Source organism: Crotalus tigris, unplaced genomic scaffold, assembly GCF_016545835.1.
Source record: "Crotalus tigris isolate CLP2741 ecotype Arizona unplaced genomic scaffold, ASM1654583v1 scf7180000023718.2468807, whole genome shotgun sequence".
Lineage (NCBI taxonomy): Eukaryota > Metazoa > Chordata > Lepidosauria > Squamata > Viperidae > Crotalus > Crotalus tigris.
In genome coordinates, this window is record NW_024100137.1 from 1,054,912 (window position 1) to 1,076,742 (window position 21,831).

Consider the following 21,831-nt stretch of genomic DNA (forward strand, 5'->3'; position numbering starts at 1 on the left):
GTCAAAGTTTCTGGATCTCAGGTTTGATTTGATTTAAATCCTATCACAGTTCCATAATTTCAAAACTTTCATGATTTTTACCCATTACCCTGTAGGCTGAGCCTGATGGAGGGGTCAAATGCATCATCATTCATGAGTCCCTTTGCACCAGCAAAAAGTTTAACACCACTCCACCTTGAATTCCTACTATTGTTATCTCCCACTAATTTCCCTTGGCTGCTAATAGTTCAGATTCATGTCAAGTATCAGGAAAATCAGGAGATCCAGACAGTTCAAATGGGTATAAAGTTATTGTAAGTTTGAGCTTTTACAAGAATCTGAACTACTAGCAGACAAGGGAAATTAGTGGGAGATAAGAGTAGGAGGAATTCAAGGTGGGCTGGACTTAGATCTCTTGTGAGCATGAAGGGACTCAAGACCCCTTCCTCAGGCTCAGCACAGTCATTTCCTACATGCCCCCTTTCTTTCTTTTCTTTTGGATCCTTTAGTTATCTGACTGACTTCTTCAGCCATCTCTCCCCTCCTTTCAGCCTCTCTCAGTAACATGCGGCATTGAAAATGAAGAAGAAGGGCCCAGTATAACAACTCTTAATCCTGGTTTTTTCTAGTTGTCTGAAAGTTACCAAATGAAGGATAACAACAACAACATCCTTCCAGAATATCTGTATATCACGATCTTCTTTTCTCTCTCTCCTTTACTAATTTAAGATCTAATAGATCCCTTTTCCAGTGCTAAATATTCCAGGCTCTCAGTGTTTTTTTTTAATGGTTGGCTGAGTTTTTAGTTTGATAACTTGGAATTCAATTTCAAAAGTTGTCTGTATTTTGATGCTATTAACATATGATCATGACATCTAGGAATTAACAGTAATGAATACAAAAGTATTGTGAGAGTGTCTTTTGTGATCTTACACGTAGATGCAATTAATTAATAGGTTAGATGCAATGAATTACTGTGGAACTGGGAAATCCCTATCACGATAACATTATCATACCACTGTTGGATCAGATTGTTGGATCTTTCTAAAAATGTAATTTTAAGAGCAAATACAATGACTCAGTTACAGACAAATAAATGATTTTTAAAAAAACATTTAGGTTCAGAAAGTAGGCCTAAAGGGGTGGCAGTGTGGTGCCATGTGGCTACAGTTCTTTAAGTGACAAGTTGACTGCACATGCATGAACAGATGCATTGCAGATACAGGACTCATAGTGATGCTTTTTATCAATAGTGAGGTCCAGCATGAATGAACGTAGATTTGATTTATCCTAGCAGTGCTGTTGTAGCTGAAAAATGTTACTGCAGCTGGTGTTTCTCTGGGTGTTTCTCACTGGAATTTCCAAAATTAAGCCTTTGAGGATAGGCAATCTTGTCTGCAGATCTCATGGCCCCGCTGCCTATTCTGGAGAGGTTCCTTAGCTACATTACAGGTGACAAAATGTTTCCCACTACTGTAGTGAAATTCAGCAAAGGAAAATTCTGCTAACTTTAGGGAATCTACTGTATTGTTTCACTATCTTCCTCTTCACAGGTAGTCCTTGACTTACAACCATTTGTTTAGTGACTATTCAAAATTAAAACAGCACTGGAAAAGTGACTTATGATCCTCTTTCACCCATAAATCCACTGCAGCATCCCCATGGTCACATGATAAACATTTGGGCTCTTGGCAACTGCTTCATATTTTTGATGACTACAGTATCCCTGGGTCATGGGATTATCTTTTGCAAGATAATCCGACAGTCCGACAAGCAAATCCAATGGGGAAGCCCAGATTCACTTTACAACTGTTACTAACTTAACAACTGCAGTGATTCATTGAACTAATGTGGCAAGAAAGGCCATAAAGTGAAGCAAAACTCACTTCACAATTGTCTTAGCAACAGAAATTTTTGGGCTCCATTTTGGTTATAAGTTGAGGACTACCTGTATAGGATTTCTCTATATGTATACACTAGATACATGGGACTTACTCCAGAGAAAGGACATATAGGATTGCACTGTCCTGTACAAGAAAAAAACCTCATACATCAACTAACCTTATAGATGTTATGCAAGATACCAGTATATTTTCCCCACAATGATCTGTTAAGTAAATATTTGCATCACACATTGGTCAAAATAACCCAGGCAAAGTTTTCATTCCCTAAAATACTGCCCAAATGGCCATCAGCCAGAAGCAAAAAATGGAAATAAACCCTCTTTAAAAAATATTTTTATGACATATTTGATGACATTCAAAAATAACATACCAATATATGTATGGTGAACTTTAAATATGGGCATATTTATGGGAAAAGAGAGAAAAAAAGGATTCTTTTCTCTCCAGGATTAAAAGTAGGATCAGTTCAGTAGTCCAAAAAAAAAAAAAAAAGTTTGTTGAAACTGATTAAAAAATGTGCAATCAGCAAAATCTTGGTTGACACAGATCACATGATGCTTCTCATCTCTCTATAAAATACCCAAGAATGGTGAGAGTTGCCATTCACCTTCACCATGAAGGGAATCGTCATAATTCTTCTAGTGGCCCTTGTGGGTAAGTATGCTTTTCTTTTTGCTATGTCTCCATTGTATCATTTTGCGTAGTTTAGTCAAATATATATATTTAAACTAAAAGATGATTCCATCGTACTATGTCCATATTGTAATCGCTTGAATTTCTTTCCTCAGCTGCCGAGAAGTTCCCAGCCCGTAAGTTTAATACCATGCATGTTTTTTGAACCAACATTTTTTCCACCATTGAAAAAGGGGTGATGTACTAGCTTTTGCAGATAAGTCGCAAGTCTGCTAGTGCTTGCTATTAAATCTTACAAAGAGTAGGACTATTATCTTGTCACATTAGCAAAATAGCAATAATCCTTCTGCAAGATATTTCTCTAACATTGTGAGCCACTAGAATAGTATATTAAATATAATCAATAATCAGTAAGTCAAAAGAGAAGTTATATTAACATCTGATAAATATCATGGTATATGTATGGGGGAGAGTTTTGGGGAAAAAAATTTAAAAAAAAAGAAGAGAAGTTATGTGCTTTGATCAATTTGAATGAATAGTTGTAGCCTTATATACAATGTTATAATCAAGTGCAGTACAAATATAGAATTAACACTAGAAAAAAAATAAAACATTTTCATTAACATAATATAAAATAAAACCTTTAGAAGGTACATGCTAAATAAAAATAACTTCTATACATTTATAATGACTTGCATGTCATTCAATTGTCAGTTCATATGTCAAAACCATTAGCTAGTTTTGTTCCATGTTCTTAGACAAGAATTTAAGAAGACTCAAGCACACAGAAGTATGGTCTTTATTTTTTTAAATTTATTTTTTATTAAAAAATAAATAAAAAGACAATTTTTTTGAAGAAACAAAGAAAGAAACAAAACAATATTAGTTTCCCATCCCTTGAGAAACATGACTAAAGAATTTTAAACTACTATGCTAGTAATTCTATTTGCAAGTTATTAACCTGTCATCTATATACTATATTAATGACAAAATAGTTAACCGGAAAAACAACGATAAAAAAGATAATATCCAATAAAAATGTAAATCAAATAAACTGTCCAGGAACACACTGTGATTTTCCTTATGAAAAAGCAGGAATTAATGAAAACAGCCAGATACACAAACAGCAAAAAGCAAAAAGAACAGATAAAACACAGCAGTGGGTTGAATAAATCAGCATTCAACCAGCCAGTTAACTTTTAAAGATAAAAAATAAAGCAAAACAAAAACTTCAAAAAGTGCAGTTAAAAAACAGAGAAAATAGATGTTACGAAGAAAAGGTGCATGAAAGACCAGTGACTTCCTGGATGTTTCCTCCTGGATGGATCCATGGCCATCCAAAACTCACGTTGGGTCATTCCTAAGTGCCCCCATTTAAATCCAGGGAGCAATGCTGCCAAGGAACCAGTTTTGGCAGCAATATCAGCAGATTGTCGGCAGGAGAGAAAAAAATCTTCCCTACCAGTCAGCAGCCATCTTGGGGAGGAAGTGTGCTCTTTATTTGCAATTCTGCTAATTAAAAAAACCTGCCTGATTATCTTATACTTCAATATAATTATTTAGCAAATTATACAATTAAAACATGTCAGTCTGATTATTATTATTATTTATTAAAGGCAATGGCTGTAAATGGAACATTTTAGTAGTCTTTGTGGAAACTGGTCAGCCTTGGAGAACTCTGGTGGGATTAACAACTTTTTATCATTAACCAGCATACAATATAGGATTTTTTTTTGCAAATATATTTTACATATAAAACATATGCTATGCTGTTAAAACTAACATTATAACGTGTTCATTTTCTTTCTACCAGGGAACCAGAAGTCCCAAGCAAGTAAGCTGAACAATTACAACAAGTCTAAGCTCTTGTTGAAATGACATTAAACAAAACTGTTAATTAATCAGTTGATACTCATTTCAGGACCATCACATTTAAATGCAAAGCATTATATAATTACTTTTTTGCTTGCTAAGGGAAGCATGAAACAGATGTGATTTAGTATGCAACAGTTCACTATTTAAAGGAAACAATGATACATCAAAACAAATGAGAACCCTGAAAATTTAAAATAGCCTCCCTGGTTTTCAAGTAATTTAGTTAATTTAGTAATAAGTCTGGCTAATGATTTAGCCTTTACAGTATGTAAGCAACGGATCAGCATTTGTAGGAGATGACTAGGATGAGCCTGAGAGAGGGATAAAACATATCATCAGTCTTGAATCCCTTCATACTCACAAGAGATCTAAGTCCAGCTCACCTTAAATTCCATTGACTCTTATCTACTGCTAATATGCTTTGACTGTTAGTAGTTCAGATTCTTGTAGAGAGCTTAAGCTTGCAATAAACCTATATATGCATTTGAACTGCCTAGATTCCTGATTTTCTGCACTTGGTGACACTGTTACTAAAGTATTTTCCTGGTACAAATATGAATATACTGCCCAGAATGTGGTTTATGTAATCACTCTTAAAACCTAATAGCTGGTGGTGAGGTACAACAAAAACAGAGACTGTGTGGAGCACTAAAAAAAGATAAGGATGGTATCAAAAGACTGCCATGATTTGCAGAGAGACCCATTCCTGCCAAAGGGAAAATGCCACACAACTTGTGTAGGAGAGGGAAAGATAAGACATAGTCAGACAACTTGACATTTGGATGACAAAAAAATTGGAAACAGTGGGAGGTAAAATATCCTGAAAGGGGGGGGGGGGTCCCTAGGTGACTGGAATTTTGAACAGACCAGTAGAACTATGTTGTAATTCCCACTTGTATATTTTTTACAATAAAAGTAGTTCAGAATGTTATTATATTCACTAAAAATTGCATTTGTGTCCCACAGAAACCCAGAATCCTGAACTTGGTAAGTCTAATGATAATAAGACAACTCATCAGCATACTTGTGTTAGAAGATGATCATATAATAAAACATAACATTGCAATTCTCATTTGGATATTTTAAATAAGATGTATATTTTATTGTTTTATTCTACTATTGTACTCAACAATTTTCCTTTTTTTTAATCTAGGAACTGAAAATGTTGACATCAGTAAGTATATTTGTATTTATATTTAAAACAGCATATTAAAATGACATTTTGGCTGTCACTGCAGGGTAAAGGAAAGAGCATTAGCTGACTTGGGTAAGACACATGAGTTGTAAAAAAAGAAATTCTTCATTTAAATCTTGCTTAGTGGTCAAAATTATATAATATTGATCTATATTTTGGGGTTCTTTTTTTAAAAAAAATACAGTTAAGTGATTATTCAATGCACAAAATTAATAGCAACCTGCTCAAATGGAATACATTCTTTTTGTTCCCTTTTGTAATTTGCACAGCAAATCATAAAGAGGCCCCAAATTGGCATATATAAACAGTAAGGCTTAATGAAAATATCCTACAATTGTCCCATTAGTGTTAGTTTAATAATCATGGAATTTACTCAGTTAAAACCTGTAGCCTAATATAAATGTCTTCTTTATTGAACACAGCATAAATGTTTGTTTCTATTTCTAGAACTAGAATTTCCTGCTGGAAAAACATTGATATACAATTACACTGTCATATTTGAAAGTGGAGTTGAAGACCAAAGTTATGGAAAGGCCCTTCTAAGGCTAGCAACTGATGCAGTGATCACACCAGGTCAATCAGAGCATATGATTCAGGTAAGCTTTTTCTCTAAGGATAAAGTTCCTTTCAGTCACCCTTAAGCCCATTCAGTTGAAGGGAAACTATGCTGTACATTCATGCAAGAAATATTCACATATATGGACCACAGATTGAGACAAAGAGCTAAGCTTTGTATCACAAAATGCAAAGAGATTGCCAGCTTTGTTTTGGCTTCTCAAAGTAAAATAGGCTTCATATTGAAAAGGTGCAAATAACTCCATAGCAAGCAGATAAAACAGACACCATAGAGAGAAGAATGTTTACTTGATACTGTACAGTAATGTACATTCATTCTTAGGCCTAACATTTTCTGTACAATAGACTAAGGGAAAAATGATACTTAAGCTCCAATACTTTATTTGTCTGCAGTTAAAAAAAAATCAAGCAATCTTAAACTATTCATTCATAAGTACATTCTACTCCTAACAAGAACAAGTGTGATTATAAAACTGAGACATAATGGAATTTTAAATTTGTGTTCCACAAACTAAAATGTAGTTAGCTGCTGAACTAGGATGGACCTGGTGTTACTTCTGTGGGTGTTGGTCCTCTGGGTCTTTATGCAGTGGGAAATATTGCAGAATAACCGCAATACTAAAGCTGAAGCTAGGGAGCAAGCAGCTTCCTGTGGCCTGGAATTTTTGTATGTCTTGTCTCCTGCTCTTCTTCCCACTGGGGTAGAGATGACCTGGGGACATGACACCACTTCGCTAGCCTTTTGAAAATAGATCTAGGTGATTTTGCAGCTCTTCCTCCCAGTGAATGATAATTTTCTTTTCCACATTGCAAAAACGAGTGCCATATGAAATCACGATAGGTGTGAGATGCTGATTGATGGACAATTATACTCCCTTATTGGTCAATTGGAGGAAATACTCGTCAGTACATCAGTATTTTCCCATGGCATCATGAGAACAGTAGGGATGAGGTCAATTGTAAATCAGATAAGAGGCTCTGCTGGTTTACATCACTATGACAATTAATTATTAACGGGAACAGGCTTTTTACCGTTGAATGTTGCTGTGATTGGCTAGTGCAGAAATCGTCTTTCTTTTTTTAAAAAGCGGGGAGAATAGCAGCTCAGTAAAATAATATTAGTGCATTTTTTTATTTGCTTCCTATTTGTATTTAAAATACATTTTGTAATGGGGAAAAAAAGCACTATCCCTTCCAAATGAACATTTTTTAATCTCTCTTACTGGTACCTACAAAACTTAACAATTGCTTCTTTTCATGCTTTCCACCCTCCATTTTGTTTTTAGTTTAGGAATATGAGAATACAAGATGCTGTTGGATTCCACCCAAGAAGTTCCTTGTCAGACCCACGAAGGGAATATAAACAGCTCCTTGACTGTCAGAAGTTTATAGTCTATGTCACCTACAATGGGAGATTTGGATCCATCCGTATATCAAAGAATGCAGATCCACTTTGCAGGAACGTTTTCAAAGGCTTCATGTACTTGTTCGTTGTCACACCACGGTCCCCGAGAGAGTATGAAGTACTGGAGGTTAGGCTTCTTTTCATATTTTTTTCATCTTTCCAGGCTTTACTTTACTGCAGTAGAATACCTCCTTTCTTCACAATTTACATTAGGCTAAAAAACATCTGTGGCATATTGTCTAAAGTTGACAGCGTTTTGAATCTATTAACATATGAAGAATTGAATGTCTCCTACCTTCCTGACCAATGTGATTTCAAAGCATATTGGACTGCTCTTTTAATTTTCTACTTTCCTTACCTTTTTTTCTGAATAGGGAAATAGTGACTTCTAGATGGTAGGATTTGAACCAATCGGTTTAGGTATCAATTGCTATTCTCCCTAAAATATGTGGCTATTCATGCCCAAAGGCTTCTTTTCTATTTCCTGCTAGCTTTTGAAAAATGTCAGTAAATGAATAGAATGTAAAAGAACAGATAAAGGAGGGAAAAATGATGCCTCTACGGTGTAGCCATTTTTAATGCACCTACTTTTATTTAAACCTGCTGCAAATCTCTTCCTTTGACTCTCATTGGGAATGTGAGTTTCCATGTTCTCGTACAAACTGAGTTTCTCAATATTGACAGGAAGGACTTGAAGGCGAATGCAACACCAGATATGTTCTCTATGAGGAGAAAAAGAATGACGGCTACTTGTTTCACAAATTCAGGGACCTGAACAACTGCAAACAAAAAGTTATGCTGAATGTTGGAATCCCCTACCTCCAGCTTTTCCAGCCTCTCAACTGCTTACAAGTAAGAGGGCTCTATAGTTTCTCTTAGCTTTAATGGAGGGCTTTCCTTCTCCAAACTACAAATATGAGATCCTGAACTGGGATACGAGGGGAGGTGAGTCCCCCATTTTTCCTAGGTTACAGTTCTGATCTGGACCTGGACTCATGAACTATGTCTCTTTTTGTTGTTTAGAGAGAGAAATTTGTTCAAGGTGCGTCTGCCATAGTCACCAAAGTGAAGCGTGACCGTAACGGAGATCTGATCGCTCAAGCCAAGGCTGAACAAATATATGACTTTCCTTTAGACGGAGAAGGTAGTACTGGATATATGAAAGCTGAGTAAGTAGCAACATCAAAAAAACCATTTTACAGTATGTTCAGTCTTCTTTGCCTTTTAGTCCAGGGTCTGCAACCTTGACAACTTTAAGACTTGTGGACTTCAGCTCCCAGAATTCCTCAGCCAGCATAGGCTGCAGACCCCTGTTTTAGTCCACCTTCTCCATGCATTGAAAGGCATTTCTAAGTTTAGAATGGACCTTCAATAGCTCTATGCTTCTCCATTCTGTACTAAACTCCAGTAATCTACCAGCAAATCCAGGGCTGCATGGAAATGGAAACCAATCCAGCAAATATACCTTGGCCTATGCCACTTTTCATTTTCAGAACAAAAGAAGAAGAACTTCATTTTTATGGCCTTAAATTCGAGGAAGGATAACATTAGTTCTCAAGGACTTTGCCAACGACTATATTTGTTTAATTGACAATGGCAAAAATATCTTAGGTGTGATAATACTGATCATAACCTGGCAATTAATCTGATTTGCAGAAAAACCTCACAAAAGCCACAATTTCCTATGGAATCTAATCCATTAGCCTTACATTTAGGGATGAACGCTACAATGTTGGGAATTCAAATGACAAACTTTTAGAAAATGGCAAATAGAAATGGCTTGAATATGTTTCTTTTATCCAATGTGAGGACAAGTCCAAGTCTTTGAACAGCAGTGCATTTTTGTTGGCTTATCTCTTATCTCTAGTTACCTTCTTCTGATTTTCTGGAACAATCCTGCAGTGTTTCAAATGAGTGAGCCCGCATTTCTTATGATTTAGTCATAAATGTGGGTGTGTTTTATTTTCTTCCAGGCAATTGTTGACCTTGAGAGAAGTGAGACCTGAGCAAGGACAGCAGCAGCAGCAGCAACAACAACAGCAGCAGCAGCAGCAGCAGCAGCAGCAGCAGCAGCAGCAGCAGCAGCAGCAGCAGCAGCAGCAGCAGCAGCAGCAAGGAGAGCTTGAACCAATCACTATTCGTTATGAGATTCCCAAAACTCTGTTTTTGCCTGTGTTGGATAATCTCAACAGAGATCCTGTACAACAGGTAGAAAAATATTTGAAATAGCAAACAATTTAACATTTTCTAAACCAAACAGAAAACACCACGATCTTGGCAGTTGGAATGAATACATGCTCTTTTTGATTTTTCCTTGGACAGGCTGAGGAACTCTTGCAAGACTCAGTGCATTGGCAATTCCAGGATAAAATAGTTTCCACCAAGATTATAGTGTTGGTCCGACTCATACAACGTGTATCATATAACGATCTGAATACTCTCTACAATAAGTTTTCAAGACTTCCTGTTGCTAGGTATGTTGGCTGACTTGCATATTGCATACTAGCTTTTACTTTAATCTCCTGAAACCTCAAATCTTGTTCTTCCAGAGGAATTATATTAAGATTCATGGAAAAATCAACCAGAAACCATTTCACCATTAGTGGAGAATTCATGATATTTTAAAGAATGTGTTCTTCTATTAATTGCAGAAGAGTCCTATTGATTTCATGTGGCCATGCGGGTAATTTGATCGCAATGAAGTTCATCAAGGACAAAGTAGTCAGTGGAGAACTGACATATTATGATATGATTTGGCTTCTTCCCACAACCTTCCATTTTGCCAACCCTGATATTACCAGAGTGGAGGAAACTGCTAGAATGACAGCAGTGAGTATATGTTACATCATTGTTTTTATGACAGTATAAAATGTTTTTCAAAATCTACATAGGATGCTTTATGACCCTAGATTATAATGTTCTCCTAAACAATAAGAACAATTTTGTTTTCTTCCCAACAGGAAATACTTGCCAAAATCCCTGACAAAGCATCTATCCTTGGAAAAATGGTTTATCTGGCATATGGGAGTATGGTGAACAAGCAATGTTCCACTTCTCGAACTTGTCATCCTAAATTGCTTGAGGTATGGAGCTAATTCTATCTATAGATCTAGATCTATATTATAGCTATTGCCAATGCAGCTCTAGAGCTAGATCTTGATATATATAGATATTGAAACAAAAGAACACATGTTTTTAGAGTACCCATGCATCCTGGCAGAAAGCAACAGACTATTTGGATACAGAGGTTAAAATACATGCATATGAGTGCACAGACTCATAACCTGTTTGCTTATTTCTTTTATTTATTCTTTATAGCCTCTCCACAACCTCCTAGTTGAGGCAGTTCGGGAAAAAGAAGAAAACAAGATTGTATTAGCTCTGAAAGCTATTGCCAATGCAGGTCAGATCACCAGCCTGAAACAAGTGAAACTTCTGTGTGAGTCTGCTAAATATCCTGAATACATCCAGGTCACTGCAATTCAGACCCTGGCGCAAATCAGCCGGCAGGATCCTACAAAGGTAAGTGGCAGAAGACATGTCTTTTTAAGAGTAGGTAAAAACCATAAATCTAATGGCCTTGATTTGCTTTCAGGTAATTGCAAAACTTTGTAACCCAGCTGAATGTTTGAGCTTCTGTCAAATGATTGCTGAAATCACATTGCAGAAGAATCTTTACAGCAATTTCTGGAATTGGTGGTAGCTTAAATGGGATCCATAGATAGAAAAAAGGAGAGAAAGTAGTTAGTCACTGTATACCAAAGAAAAGCAGACCACAAAGGAATTCCCCAGTCAAAGGCTCAACCACAACAGAATCATAGGAGCCATATTTGGGGTTATTTGGCCATCCTATAAGTCAAGAAAGCACATTTTTACAAAACTCATTAGCAATATTCCCACTGATTGTTTTTATGTTTATTAGCTGAACTCCAAATTCATTTGTTTCTTCTTTCCTCTAGGTTCAAGGTTTTCTCCTTCAGATCTTTATGGATGTTTCACGTTGTGAGCCTGTCCGAATAATGGCTTCCATTGTCCTCCTAGACAGTGCCCCTCCTCTGCCTATAGTAATAGCCATGGCCAACGCAATGCTCTATGAGGAGAATGTGCATATTGTCAGTTTTGTCTACTCTCACTTCAAGTCCATAACAAAGACCTTGGACCCCATGTATTACACCTTGTAAGTAGAGAGACACTTAGACTAGGTATTATATTAGATATAGATATATTTTATCTATTATAGACCAATGTTTTTCTTATAATAGCTTATGGGACGACTTAATTTTTAGCAGCAGCCACAGTTTGCATTCGAGAGATTTATTTCTGACATAAGCAAAAAGTAAGGGAAAAGTAAGCATGGATAAAGGACATTTCACCTCTATTCACCTCTGAGTAGAATATATTCTTTCTTTTTTCTTCTAAAATATTTAAATGTATGTTTTTATTAACACAGGTCATTTGTTCACTATGTAATTGTATAATGAAACAGAATATACATTATATACAATATATATATATATATATATATATATATATATATATATATATATATATATCCAGATCAAGATGATGAACACAACCATGCCACTGAAGCCTCACACCTTTTTGATATGCATCATGACATAGGTAACAAGAGCTGGCCTTCAGTGGCATGGTGGCCATCTTGGGTCCCTCCCTCTGGACAGCTCTTTGACAAGGACTGAGGTAGTCCTACAGATTTGAGGGTATTTTGTTGACCTTTAATTTTTTTTATGTGTGATAGTTTAGAAACAAGGCTCGATGGACTGACTTTTTCCATTATAATATCAGTAATGTCTCAGCCCCACTTCATTTCCGAAGGAGGCGGCAGATGAAATCCTTTCATTTGGATGGTACCTGCTCACAAGTCCATCAGGTCACTCCAGGAGTAAAGGGAATCTGCAGTAATGAAAGCTGCCGTGAATCTATATTTCAGCTGATTAGAGAAAAAGTCTTGTTGGATTGTTCTCATCATACAGTTTGGGAAGTTTGTTAAGCCTGTAGAAGGCTGCAAGATTGTTAAGCTGTAACCCTACACACAACTTTTCAGAGGATACAGGATGTTAGCTGCATTGCATAGCATCTAGTGCTGCCTGTTTTTGAGTCAGTGTATAGAATATTGCCCCAGTTAATAGAACCTAATATCAACAGTGTCCTCTTTTTTCATTTAGGGCTTCTTATTGCTCTATGGCTCTCAGAATTCTGAGCCCCAGATTTGATGAACTGACCTCTCCTTTCAACAAGGCTCTGTCTTTCATCTTTTACAACTGTGAGTAGCTGTTAATTATTTATGCGACAAGTCAGAATATTTGGAGTAGGCTCACCTGCTCCTTTGCTCAAGTGATTCATTATGTTCCAAGTGAAAAGGAATCACCTTATTGCAGGGATCTTCAAACCTGGCCTTTTTATGACTTGTGGACTTCAACTCCCAGAATTCCTCAGCCAGGTATGCTGGGAGTGAAGTCCACAAGTCATAAAAGGGCCAAGTTTGAAGACCCCTGCCTCATTGTGTTCATTTAGTTTCCTGGACAGTAGTCCTGATGTTCAAATTCTATACTGTGTCCTATTTCTTGTATTTTATAAACTCAAAAGTGTAAGAAGGATTATTTGTGTATAAATTGATCCATTAAGGCAGAATCAGACCAAATCACTGACTAGAACTGTTACAGTGATTTACATTGTAATGACTACTTAAACTTTCCCCAGTTTATAATGCCTGAGGATATTTTTGAAAATGCATCCCTTCCCTGCTTTGTGGTTTTTCTAACCATTAATTTTGCAAGATCCAAAAAAATGGGCTACATGCTTCAGGCATCTCCTTTAATTAAACCTTGCTTTATATCATACAAAACATTAAGTGTGAAATTACAGGTTGTGCAAAAGTGATATAAAAATGAACAGTTGATTCTATTGCTCTGGGCCACTTAAAAATGGCTCTGAACTTTTTTTTTTTTTTTTTTTGCAAACTCTCGTTAGGTAGAACCAGGGCTGCTAAACTGGGTTATAAAGATTAGGACTGTGGGACAGCAGTAGGGAGATAATAGAAAATGCTCACTCTTTACTACCATATTGTAGCTGTCTGAATCATTGTAGTCCAGATCTGGGAGTTGTATTCTAAACTTTATTTTGCAATGCAGTTCACATAATGAGCCCAATTGGATGCTTTGCTCATCAATCAAGCAAATGACTACATTTAGATCTAAATAAATATGTAATTTGTGGTATACACAAAAAGCTTGCATCAACATAACTTCTCAGAATCGTATGTTAGCTTAGGCTCCTCAGTAGCAATATCATTCTTGGTTTGGTACTTAAATTAGGACTAAGCCTATTCAGTTAACCAAACAGGTAAAATTTCAAACTCCCCCCCCCCAACTTCTTCTGGCTCATGAAATACAGATTTTAAGATGGACTTGATAAGGAAGCACTTTTAGTTGTCAGCAATATATATATATATATATATATATATATATATATATGTATGTATGTATGTATGTATGTATGTATGTATATATATATATATATATATATATATATATATATATATATATATTGTGGTGTGCATGGATGTGTATGTAGGTGTGTGGGTTTGTGCATGCGTATATATATTGTATATATATTTGTGGCAACAAGAATATATATCACTCTATCTCAATAAAGAAGAATTTATACTATAATAAATTCATGGGAATGTTTTTCAACAAAAATAGCAAAAGGATCTTTTTCAATTTCAAAAACCTAATAATTCCATGATGTCCTTTATGTTGTTCTTTTTCTAAAACAGCTTTACTAAACAATGGAGTTACCTTGAAATTCTTCATGTCTGGTGACAATAGATATCCTTCAACTATCATCTGGAAAGCAGATGCAACATTTTTCCATACCTCTGCTGAACTACTAGAGGTATATATTACATTTTAAAAGTTTATTACTAAAAAGCATTTCAGATGTTAGTATCACCTTACCATGTTACTTAACACATGATTCTTTCTTTCTTTCTTTCTTTCTTTCTTTCTTTCTTTCTTTCTTTCTTTCTTTCTTTCTTTCTTTCTTTCTTTCTCTCTTTCCTTTCTTTCTTTCTTTCTCTTTCTTTTTCTTTCTTTTCTTTCTTTCAGATTGCACTGCAAGTTCAAGGTATAGATAAACTGTTTGAGCAATCAGTTAGCCAGTCTGAACAACACTCTACCAAGCAGAAGATCAAAGATACCCAAGAAAAGGTATATTTATATATTTATTGCTTTGAATATAAATGTTAGAGGAAATGTTGGATAAGATTATTCCAGGAGATTTATTAGGAGGGCTGCCCTGCTAAAATCTTTAATCTGGTAGCAAAATTCTTCCCAGACTGATATTGCAATTTAAGATAATGTAAATCATCTGATCACTTTATTTAAGGGATAGAATCTAAATATAGGTTGTCCTCGACTTACAGTTGAGACCAGAATTCCTATTGTTAAACAAAACAGTTGTTAAGTGAGTCATGCCCAATTTTACGACCTTTTTCATTGGGTTGTTAAGTGAGTCACTGTAGTTGTTCAGTGAATCAAGTGGTCATTAAGCAAATCCAATTTCCCCCGTTGACTTTGCTTATCAAAAGCCAATAGGAATGTTTGCAAACAGCAATCACATGAGCTTGGATATCATAAATACGAGCTTGTTGCCAAGTGTCCCAATTCTGATCACACGACTGTGAGGATGTTACTATGGCTAAAAATATGAAAACTGGGCGCAAGTCACTTTTTTTCAGTGATGTTGTAACTTTGAGAGGTCACTACACAAACGGTTGTTAAGATGAGGACTACCTGTAAATTAAAGTGGTCTTGAGGTATTGTAGAATCATAGCATGTCAGAACTGGAAATATCTTTCTGTAAAGTGAAATATTTGAAGGGGGGATGCATAATAACCCAAAGCATTATATTGTCCGCTGCTCTTTATATACTTGAACTGATCCAATACTAAATTGCTCTCATTGGTTTGGCTTTTAGTTCCCATCATACCAAGAAGTACCTGATAAAGAGCTCTCATTGGGTCTGTCAGTCAAAATTCTAGGAAACCACATTATGTATGTCCACCTTTCAGAAATGTATCAACATTTGAAGGTAAAGATGTCTAATACATTTTCACCATAAAATCCATATTGTTATCTCAGTCAGCTTAAAGCCTCTTGTCTCTTGACCCTTTTTTAGGTAGAAGAGTATAGACCAGCTGTGATCAAAGTGTGGATGAAATTTATTGAAATGTTTTTCAAATTTGTCAGCGTTCAAATGAGCCATCACGTTGTTCTAGATATGGGGCAGGTTCTCCCTACAGCTCCTGGTTTACCATTCCAAATAAATCTTAATACTTTCTTGGGAGCAGATGTAATCTGGAAAGGTAAGGATGGAAATCACCACAATTCAAAATAGCATGGGTAAATCATATAAAGTGGGGCAAATGGCCAGGAATAACACAACTGAAAACTATTAGCAATGCAGGTTACCCAACCAGTCTGAAGCAAGCGAGATTTCTGTATGTTTCTGATAAACATACGTAATTTATAACCTTAATTATATTGTAGTGCTTAAAATGTAGTTGTATTATTGTTGTTTATAAAGGCAACATTGAGATTTCTTTCTCTATGACACACCATTTATTAGCTTAAAAATTTCCAAAGTGCGTATTATCAGGCAATCTTGCTTTATTCTTGTTTCCTTGCTACAAAACTATAGAAGTACAAGCAATGTCATCTTTCACCTGTAATCTTTTCATCTTTTCCCATTCTTATTTTGGCTTTCCCCCCCCTCCATCCCATTGTCAATTATATTATTCATCATCAATTACACATTCATGTAAAAAAATATTAGTACTAGAGGGCCCTGGTCTTTAAGTTGAATCATTTTTAAAATAATGTTTGTTTCTTGTAGCAAAATCAGAAATATCTCAGGATGATCACACCATAGCCAAAATACAATCACAACTCGACAGCAAAGTTCGGTAAGCAAAATAACATTCTTTTCTACTATCCATCCTTCCTCCTCATAAAGTAAGCAGAATTCTGCAGCAGAATGACCTCTACCCCCACCCCCACCTTCTCTATCACTGACATATAGACATACCAAATCAATGTACAGAAGTCAAAACTAGCCAAGCTGCTTTTATGGCTGGAACCGCTAATCTCAAAGGCCTTAAATAACAAAACCTTTACCACTCTTTCATGTCACTCAAATCCTTTTGGTCTGAGGTGGTGTCCTCAATCTTCTTGACATTAGATTTCACTCTGTTATTATAATCTGAAACCGTACCCTACTATTTCTCTTCTTCTATTAGTGTCCATGGTTTTGGAAATATGAATTGGGGAATTAAGACAGACGGTTTGGATAATCGAATAGAAATTTCCGCCGAGATCCATTCGGATACTGCACTCAAAATGAATGTTTCATTGGACATGCTACAAAACAGATTTAAAGTAGAAATTGATAATCTTCAAGAGAAGCGTGATACACTGGTCGCAAGGTAGAAGAAGCTATTTTATAATTTGTTTAATATCTTTTTGTCATGCTACCTGCTGCATTATGTAGGGCTTTCATCTTCTGTATACTGTAAATATTATACATATAATTCAGTCATAGCTTACCAATTGGTGTAAACCAAGAATTATGACTAGCTACTTGTTGTGTGCTCTTTCTCTGAGTTTTTCAATTTTTACTTTGTAACAACATTCTTTCTGGTAGGTTTGATGAGAAATTATAAATATATATAATAATATTCATAAACCTTTGACTCAGTCTATTAAATATCTGGCCTAGAGCCATAAAATGTACCACTGTTTTTCCTCTGTCCTTTCCTCCCTCTACTCCTGGGCCTCAACAAGGAAAATTTCATCTTATTACTTCATTCTCGGGGTGCTTTGATATAAGAGTTTGTGTTCATGTTAACTTAGAGTATATTAAGTTACTGCGGAGTATAATAGAACACTTTCTTATTTCTCCTCACTGAATTTCTACTTAGACATAGGGCACATGCTGTAATAAGGTACCCACGTAATGAGAAAATGGCTCCGATTATTCCAGAACCAATTGATATTGAAGAATGGGATGAAGAACCCGGCAAAGGCAACATCAAAGTAAATATTGTATTTGTTTATATGTGTTGACTGATATTTGGCGGTCTACTGTGCAGTTAATCTGACTGATATCACTTCTTAAAGAACAGCTATTTTTATTTTTGTAAACTTATTTAGAAATCTTAACATATTTTTGTTTATATTTAGGATTTTGTTATGGTTTCAACTTGTTCAAATACATCCTTTTTTAAATATAATGCTAAACAATATATTTAGAGCTATGTGCAAACGACAACATTTGTCAAGCTTCTGATAGTGTATGTAGAATGATAAGGTATGAACTTTGAAAAAAAATAATTAAAAAACTAAATTCATCTTATTATAGAACTGTTACCTATAGAAGTATAATTGGCATACTTTTTCTATCCTAAACATCTGTTAGTTTGGTAGCTACAGAGGCACAGAGCCCCCAATTTTTGGGTTTTGCTCATACTACTCATAAGACCCATCAACCTTTTACTATCTATGAGACTTAGGATTTTCTTTAACACCCAAGTTTGATTTCCATTTCTTGACATAGGTGAAATAGTCGGTTATTATTGTTGAATTCTGACATATCTATCTTCACTTCAGCAACAATCTAAAGGTGATCGCAGACCTCAAGAGCTTTCGGACAGTTGCTGGCCTGTAGCTTGGCTCCCAGTAAACATGTGCTGGAAAACCACTGAGACAAGAGGATATGTGCCCTCCCAGTATACACTGATGCATGTGCTGTGCTCAGAACATGAAATGAAGTATTGGTTTGAATCAGGTATTACTGTGTGGTGAAATGTTCAGTTTGTATACTTGGAAGTGTTCGTGCTAATCACTTTCTAAAATATGTGTCTGCCTTATAATCCATGCAGATCCTGGTATGACTAAGATCCAAGTAGATGTCAATCTAGACTCTGAAAAAATTAGAATGAGAAGAGAATTGGTGCCCGAAGAAGAAGAAGAAGTAAAAGCAGAAAAACAGAAGGTACGTATAACACATGGAGAAGGCACATTTTATAAGGTCTAAGTTAGCTAGGTATAAAACAAGGTGTTCCATATTTATTGTTTATTCATTCAATTTCTATAGCTGCCCATCTCAGTCATATGTGAAAGATCAGTTTTCTCATGGGGTAAATGGATATTTGTATTTTGTCCAATTCCACCTTCCCTCTATCAATAATATAGCAAAATATTACAAGGAAGAAACTCTTAATTCTTAAGAAACTGTGAATTTTTAAGAACAACTTAAAAGAAGCAATATTTTAACCTTCAACTGTGTTGCAGGGTGATGCCAAAGATCAGAAGAAACAAGACCAGGATACCAAGTACCCAAATCAGGACACCACCTCTTCCTCTGATTCTGCTCCTCCAGAGAATAAGAGACAAGACCAAAAGAAAGGTGGTACCAGCAGCAGCACCTCCACCAGCAGCAACGATAGCAAGAACAAGGACACCAGTGAAAACACCAGCAGTAAGGATAGCAGCAGTGAGAGTAGCAGCAGCAGCAGCAGTAGTGAGTCCCAAGATAGTGGAACAAAGGGTTCTTCCCAGACCCAGTCTAAAGAGAGTTCTTCCAGCAGCAATGACAGGAGTGAAAGCAGCAGCAGCAGCGAGAGTAGCAGCAGTGACAGCAGCAGCAGCGACAGCAGCAGCAGCAGTGATAGCAGCAGCGACAGCAGCAGTGGCAGCAGCGACAGCAGCAGCAGCAGCAGCAGCAGTGATAGTAGCAGTGACAGCAGCAGCAGTGACAGCAGCAGTAGCAGCAGCAGTGACAGCAGCAGTAGCAGCAACAGTGACAGCAGCAGTGACAGCAGTAGCAGCAGCAGCAGCAGTGATAGCAGCAGCGATAGCAGCAGCAGCAGTGATAGTAGCAGTGACAGCAGCAGCAGCAGTGACAGCAGCAGTAGCAGCAGCAGCAGTGACAGCAGCAGCAGTAGCAGCGACAGCAGCAGTAGTAGCAGCAGCAGTAGTAGCAGCAGTGACAGCAGTAGCAGCAGCAGCGACAGCAGCAGCGACAGCAGCAGCAGTGATAGCAGCAGCAGCGACAGCAGCAGCAGCAGCGACAGCAGCAGTAGCAGCAGCGACAGCAGCAGTAGCAGCAGTGACAGCAGCAGTAGCAGCAGCAGTGACAGCAGCAGTAGCAGCGACAGCAGCAGCAGTGACAGCAGCAGTAGCAGCAGCAGCAGTGACAGCAGCAGTGACAGCAGGAGCAGCAATGAGGAGGGTACCATCGAGAGCCAAAGCAGTGAGAGCAGTGAGAATGATAAAGATTCCAAGACGGTAATTATAATGTCACTTCTCTGAGTCTAGTTAACGGGAGCAAGGAGGCAGAACCAGTTTCATTCAAGCAAACATGTGTAGCTTTATCCTTTCTGGCTAATGTGAATTACAAGTTGGCCAAGAGCTATGAGAGTCCATCTGACTTAGGAAGGAACTCCCCAGTCGCCTTGCTTGTTAGTCCTAGGTTCTGATCCTTGGAATTTGAAAGCTAAGCATTAGCTTACACATACATCAAGTGGAGCTCACCCACAGAGATTTCAACACAATGTTATAAGACACAGCATTTAACAAGAAATCTTGACATGAAATAGGAAGGTTGGTCTCCATCTTATTAGCTGGCTATTGTGAAACTTCTGGTTGCCTATTGGACTTTCAATGGAGTATTGCAGTAAGCAATTTTACCAAAGAGTGTGCCTGCATTTAATTCCTCTAAATTCCACAAAAGCAGAATGATAGTGAACAACTATACACACTTAAAAGGTAACAAGTTGCGTGGAAGTAAGAACAATGATTTGGTTGATTTCTGTTCCTCTCTTATCATGTTGATCTGTCATCTGCTTTCTGGAGTATGAGAAATCAGCACTGGGTATTTAGTAGTGTTGTGCCCTGCAGTATTGTGTGTTTTGAATTAGCCCACAATGCAATAAGAGATAGAGATAATAGTGCTTGTAAATCAGTTATTTGGGAAAGTTTATAGTGATGGCACTGTTGTTGTATCACCGAATATTCATTTTAAAAATAGCATTTCTATCAAATATGGAAACTTTGAAAGCATCCCAAACTATTATTTTAGCCATAAAAAAGCAGTATTAATGAGGCTAGCCATAAAAAAGCAGTATTAATCAGTTTTAATCAATCATTCAACAAAGTAGACATGGATTTTGATCTTCAAAGAGGATCTTCAGGGACATTCAGAAATAACATTTCCATTCATATTATTTTAAAATTAATAGTTTATGTAGCACAGTGTGAAAATTTCTCTGAGTGTTCTTTTTTATTTATTTTTTTAAGGGAGTACCAAAAGAGATTCATAAATATTCTTTCCGATCTGTGAAGAAAGAGAAGGTAAGGCATAGGAGTACAGAAAATTTAAACAAAGCCAGAAAACTATTGATGGGATGTTATTGGCAATGCAGTACACTATTTCTTTTTGGGGGAATGGTGGAAATATAATGTATTGAGATGAAGGTATCTGATTCTTGAAATTTTTCCATTTTCTCCATCTATCAGTATAATATCTTTTGCTATTTATTATTGAAAAGATGGATAATTTCATCATACAGTTTGTGCCCCATTTGTTTAAAGTATTGATTATTACTTTCCTTTGTCAAAAAAAAAAAAGAGAGAAAACCAAACAGAAACCCTATATAAATAAATCACCACACCGCTTTTTCAGCAGTGAAGTTTCTTGTCTAATCTGAAGTAGAAGAATGGTTTTTCAGCCTGGCACCTTTTGGAGATATTGAGAATATAAATACCGTAATTCCCTGCCATCATGACAAATTAGCTTGTCCTTCATAAATGTGTATTCTTCACATTTTTGGATGGCATTAGGTTAGGGAAAGCTGTTCTCATTGAGAGACTTTCTTCCGCTGCTCTAAAGCTGCTCTAGGGAAGCTACCCTGTTCATGGCACTGCATAATCTGAAATTTGCTTTAATATTTTTGATTTCAGCAGCCAGGAAAACAATCCGATGACCCCTCTGATTCTGACTCTCAGCTGGACTTTGATGAAAAAAATATAAAAGACTCTGCGGTCAGTATCCAAGTACCTTTCTATTGGGAAACATTAATCCTGAAGAAAATTTACTTGTCTGGCTTAAGCATGAGAAACAGAAAAGGCAATAATGAGATTTAAGTAGTTTATATTTTATTTTTACCATTGTATTTGTAG

At 36.4% G+C, this 21,831-nt stretch overlaps 1 protein-coding gene across 1 annotated transcript in view; it reads left to right on the plus strand.

Moving 5' to 3' along the window:
* LOC120297890 (vitellogenin-2-like) overlaps positions 1-21,831 on the plus strand; it is a 28,848-nt gene continuing 7,017 nt past the window's right edge. Inside the window, exons 1-24 of the mRNA XM_039321040.1 lie at positions 1-6,182; positions 7,449-7,694; positions 8,252-8,419; positions 8,591-8,736; positions 9,541-9,775; positions 9,890-10,041; positions 10,219-10,396; positions 10,528-10,650; positions 10,886-11,089; positions 11,527-11,744; positions 12,754-12,851; positions 14,367-14,485; positions 14,698-14,799; positions 15,569-15,682; positions 15,770-15,956; positions 16,487-16,556; positions 16,890-17,075; positions 17,571-17,685; positions 18,259-18,436; positions 18,531-18,643; positions 18,943-19,752; positions 19,789-19,938; positions 20,950-21,003; positions 21,613-21,693. Coding sequence (XP_039176974.1) covers positions 6,174-6,182; positions 7,449-7,694; positions 8,252-8,419; positions 8,591-8,736; positions 9,541-9,775; positions 9,890-10,041; positions 10,219-10,396; positions 10,528-10,650; positions 10,886-11,089; positions 11,527-11,744; positions 12,754-12,851; positions 14,367-14,485; positions 14,698-14,799; positions 15,569-15,682; positions 15,770-15,956; positions 16,487-16,556; positions 16,890-17,075; positions 17,571-17,685; positions 18,259-18,436; positions 18,531-18,643; positions 18,943-19,752; positions 19,789-19,938; positions 20,950-21,003; positions 21,613-21,693 — 4,056 coding nt within the window. The 5' untranslated portion in view covers positions 1-6,173. The remainder of the gene's footprint in view (positions 6,183-7,448; positions 7,695-8,251; positions 8,420-8,590; positions 8,737-9,540; positions 9,776-9,889; positions 10,042-10,218; positions 10,397-10,527; positions 10,651-10,885; positions 11,090-11,526; positions 11,745-12,753; positions 12,852-14,366; positions 14,486-14,697; positions 14,800-15,568; positions 15,683-15,769; positions 15,957-16,486; positions 16,557-16,889; positions 17,076-17,570; positions 17,686-18,258; positions 18,437-18,530; positions 18,644-18,942; positions 19,753-19,788; positions 19,939-20,949; positions 21,004-21,612; positions 21,694-21,831) is intronic.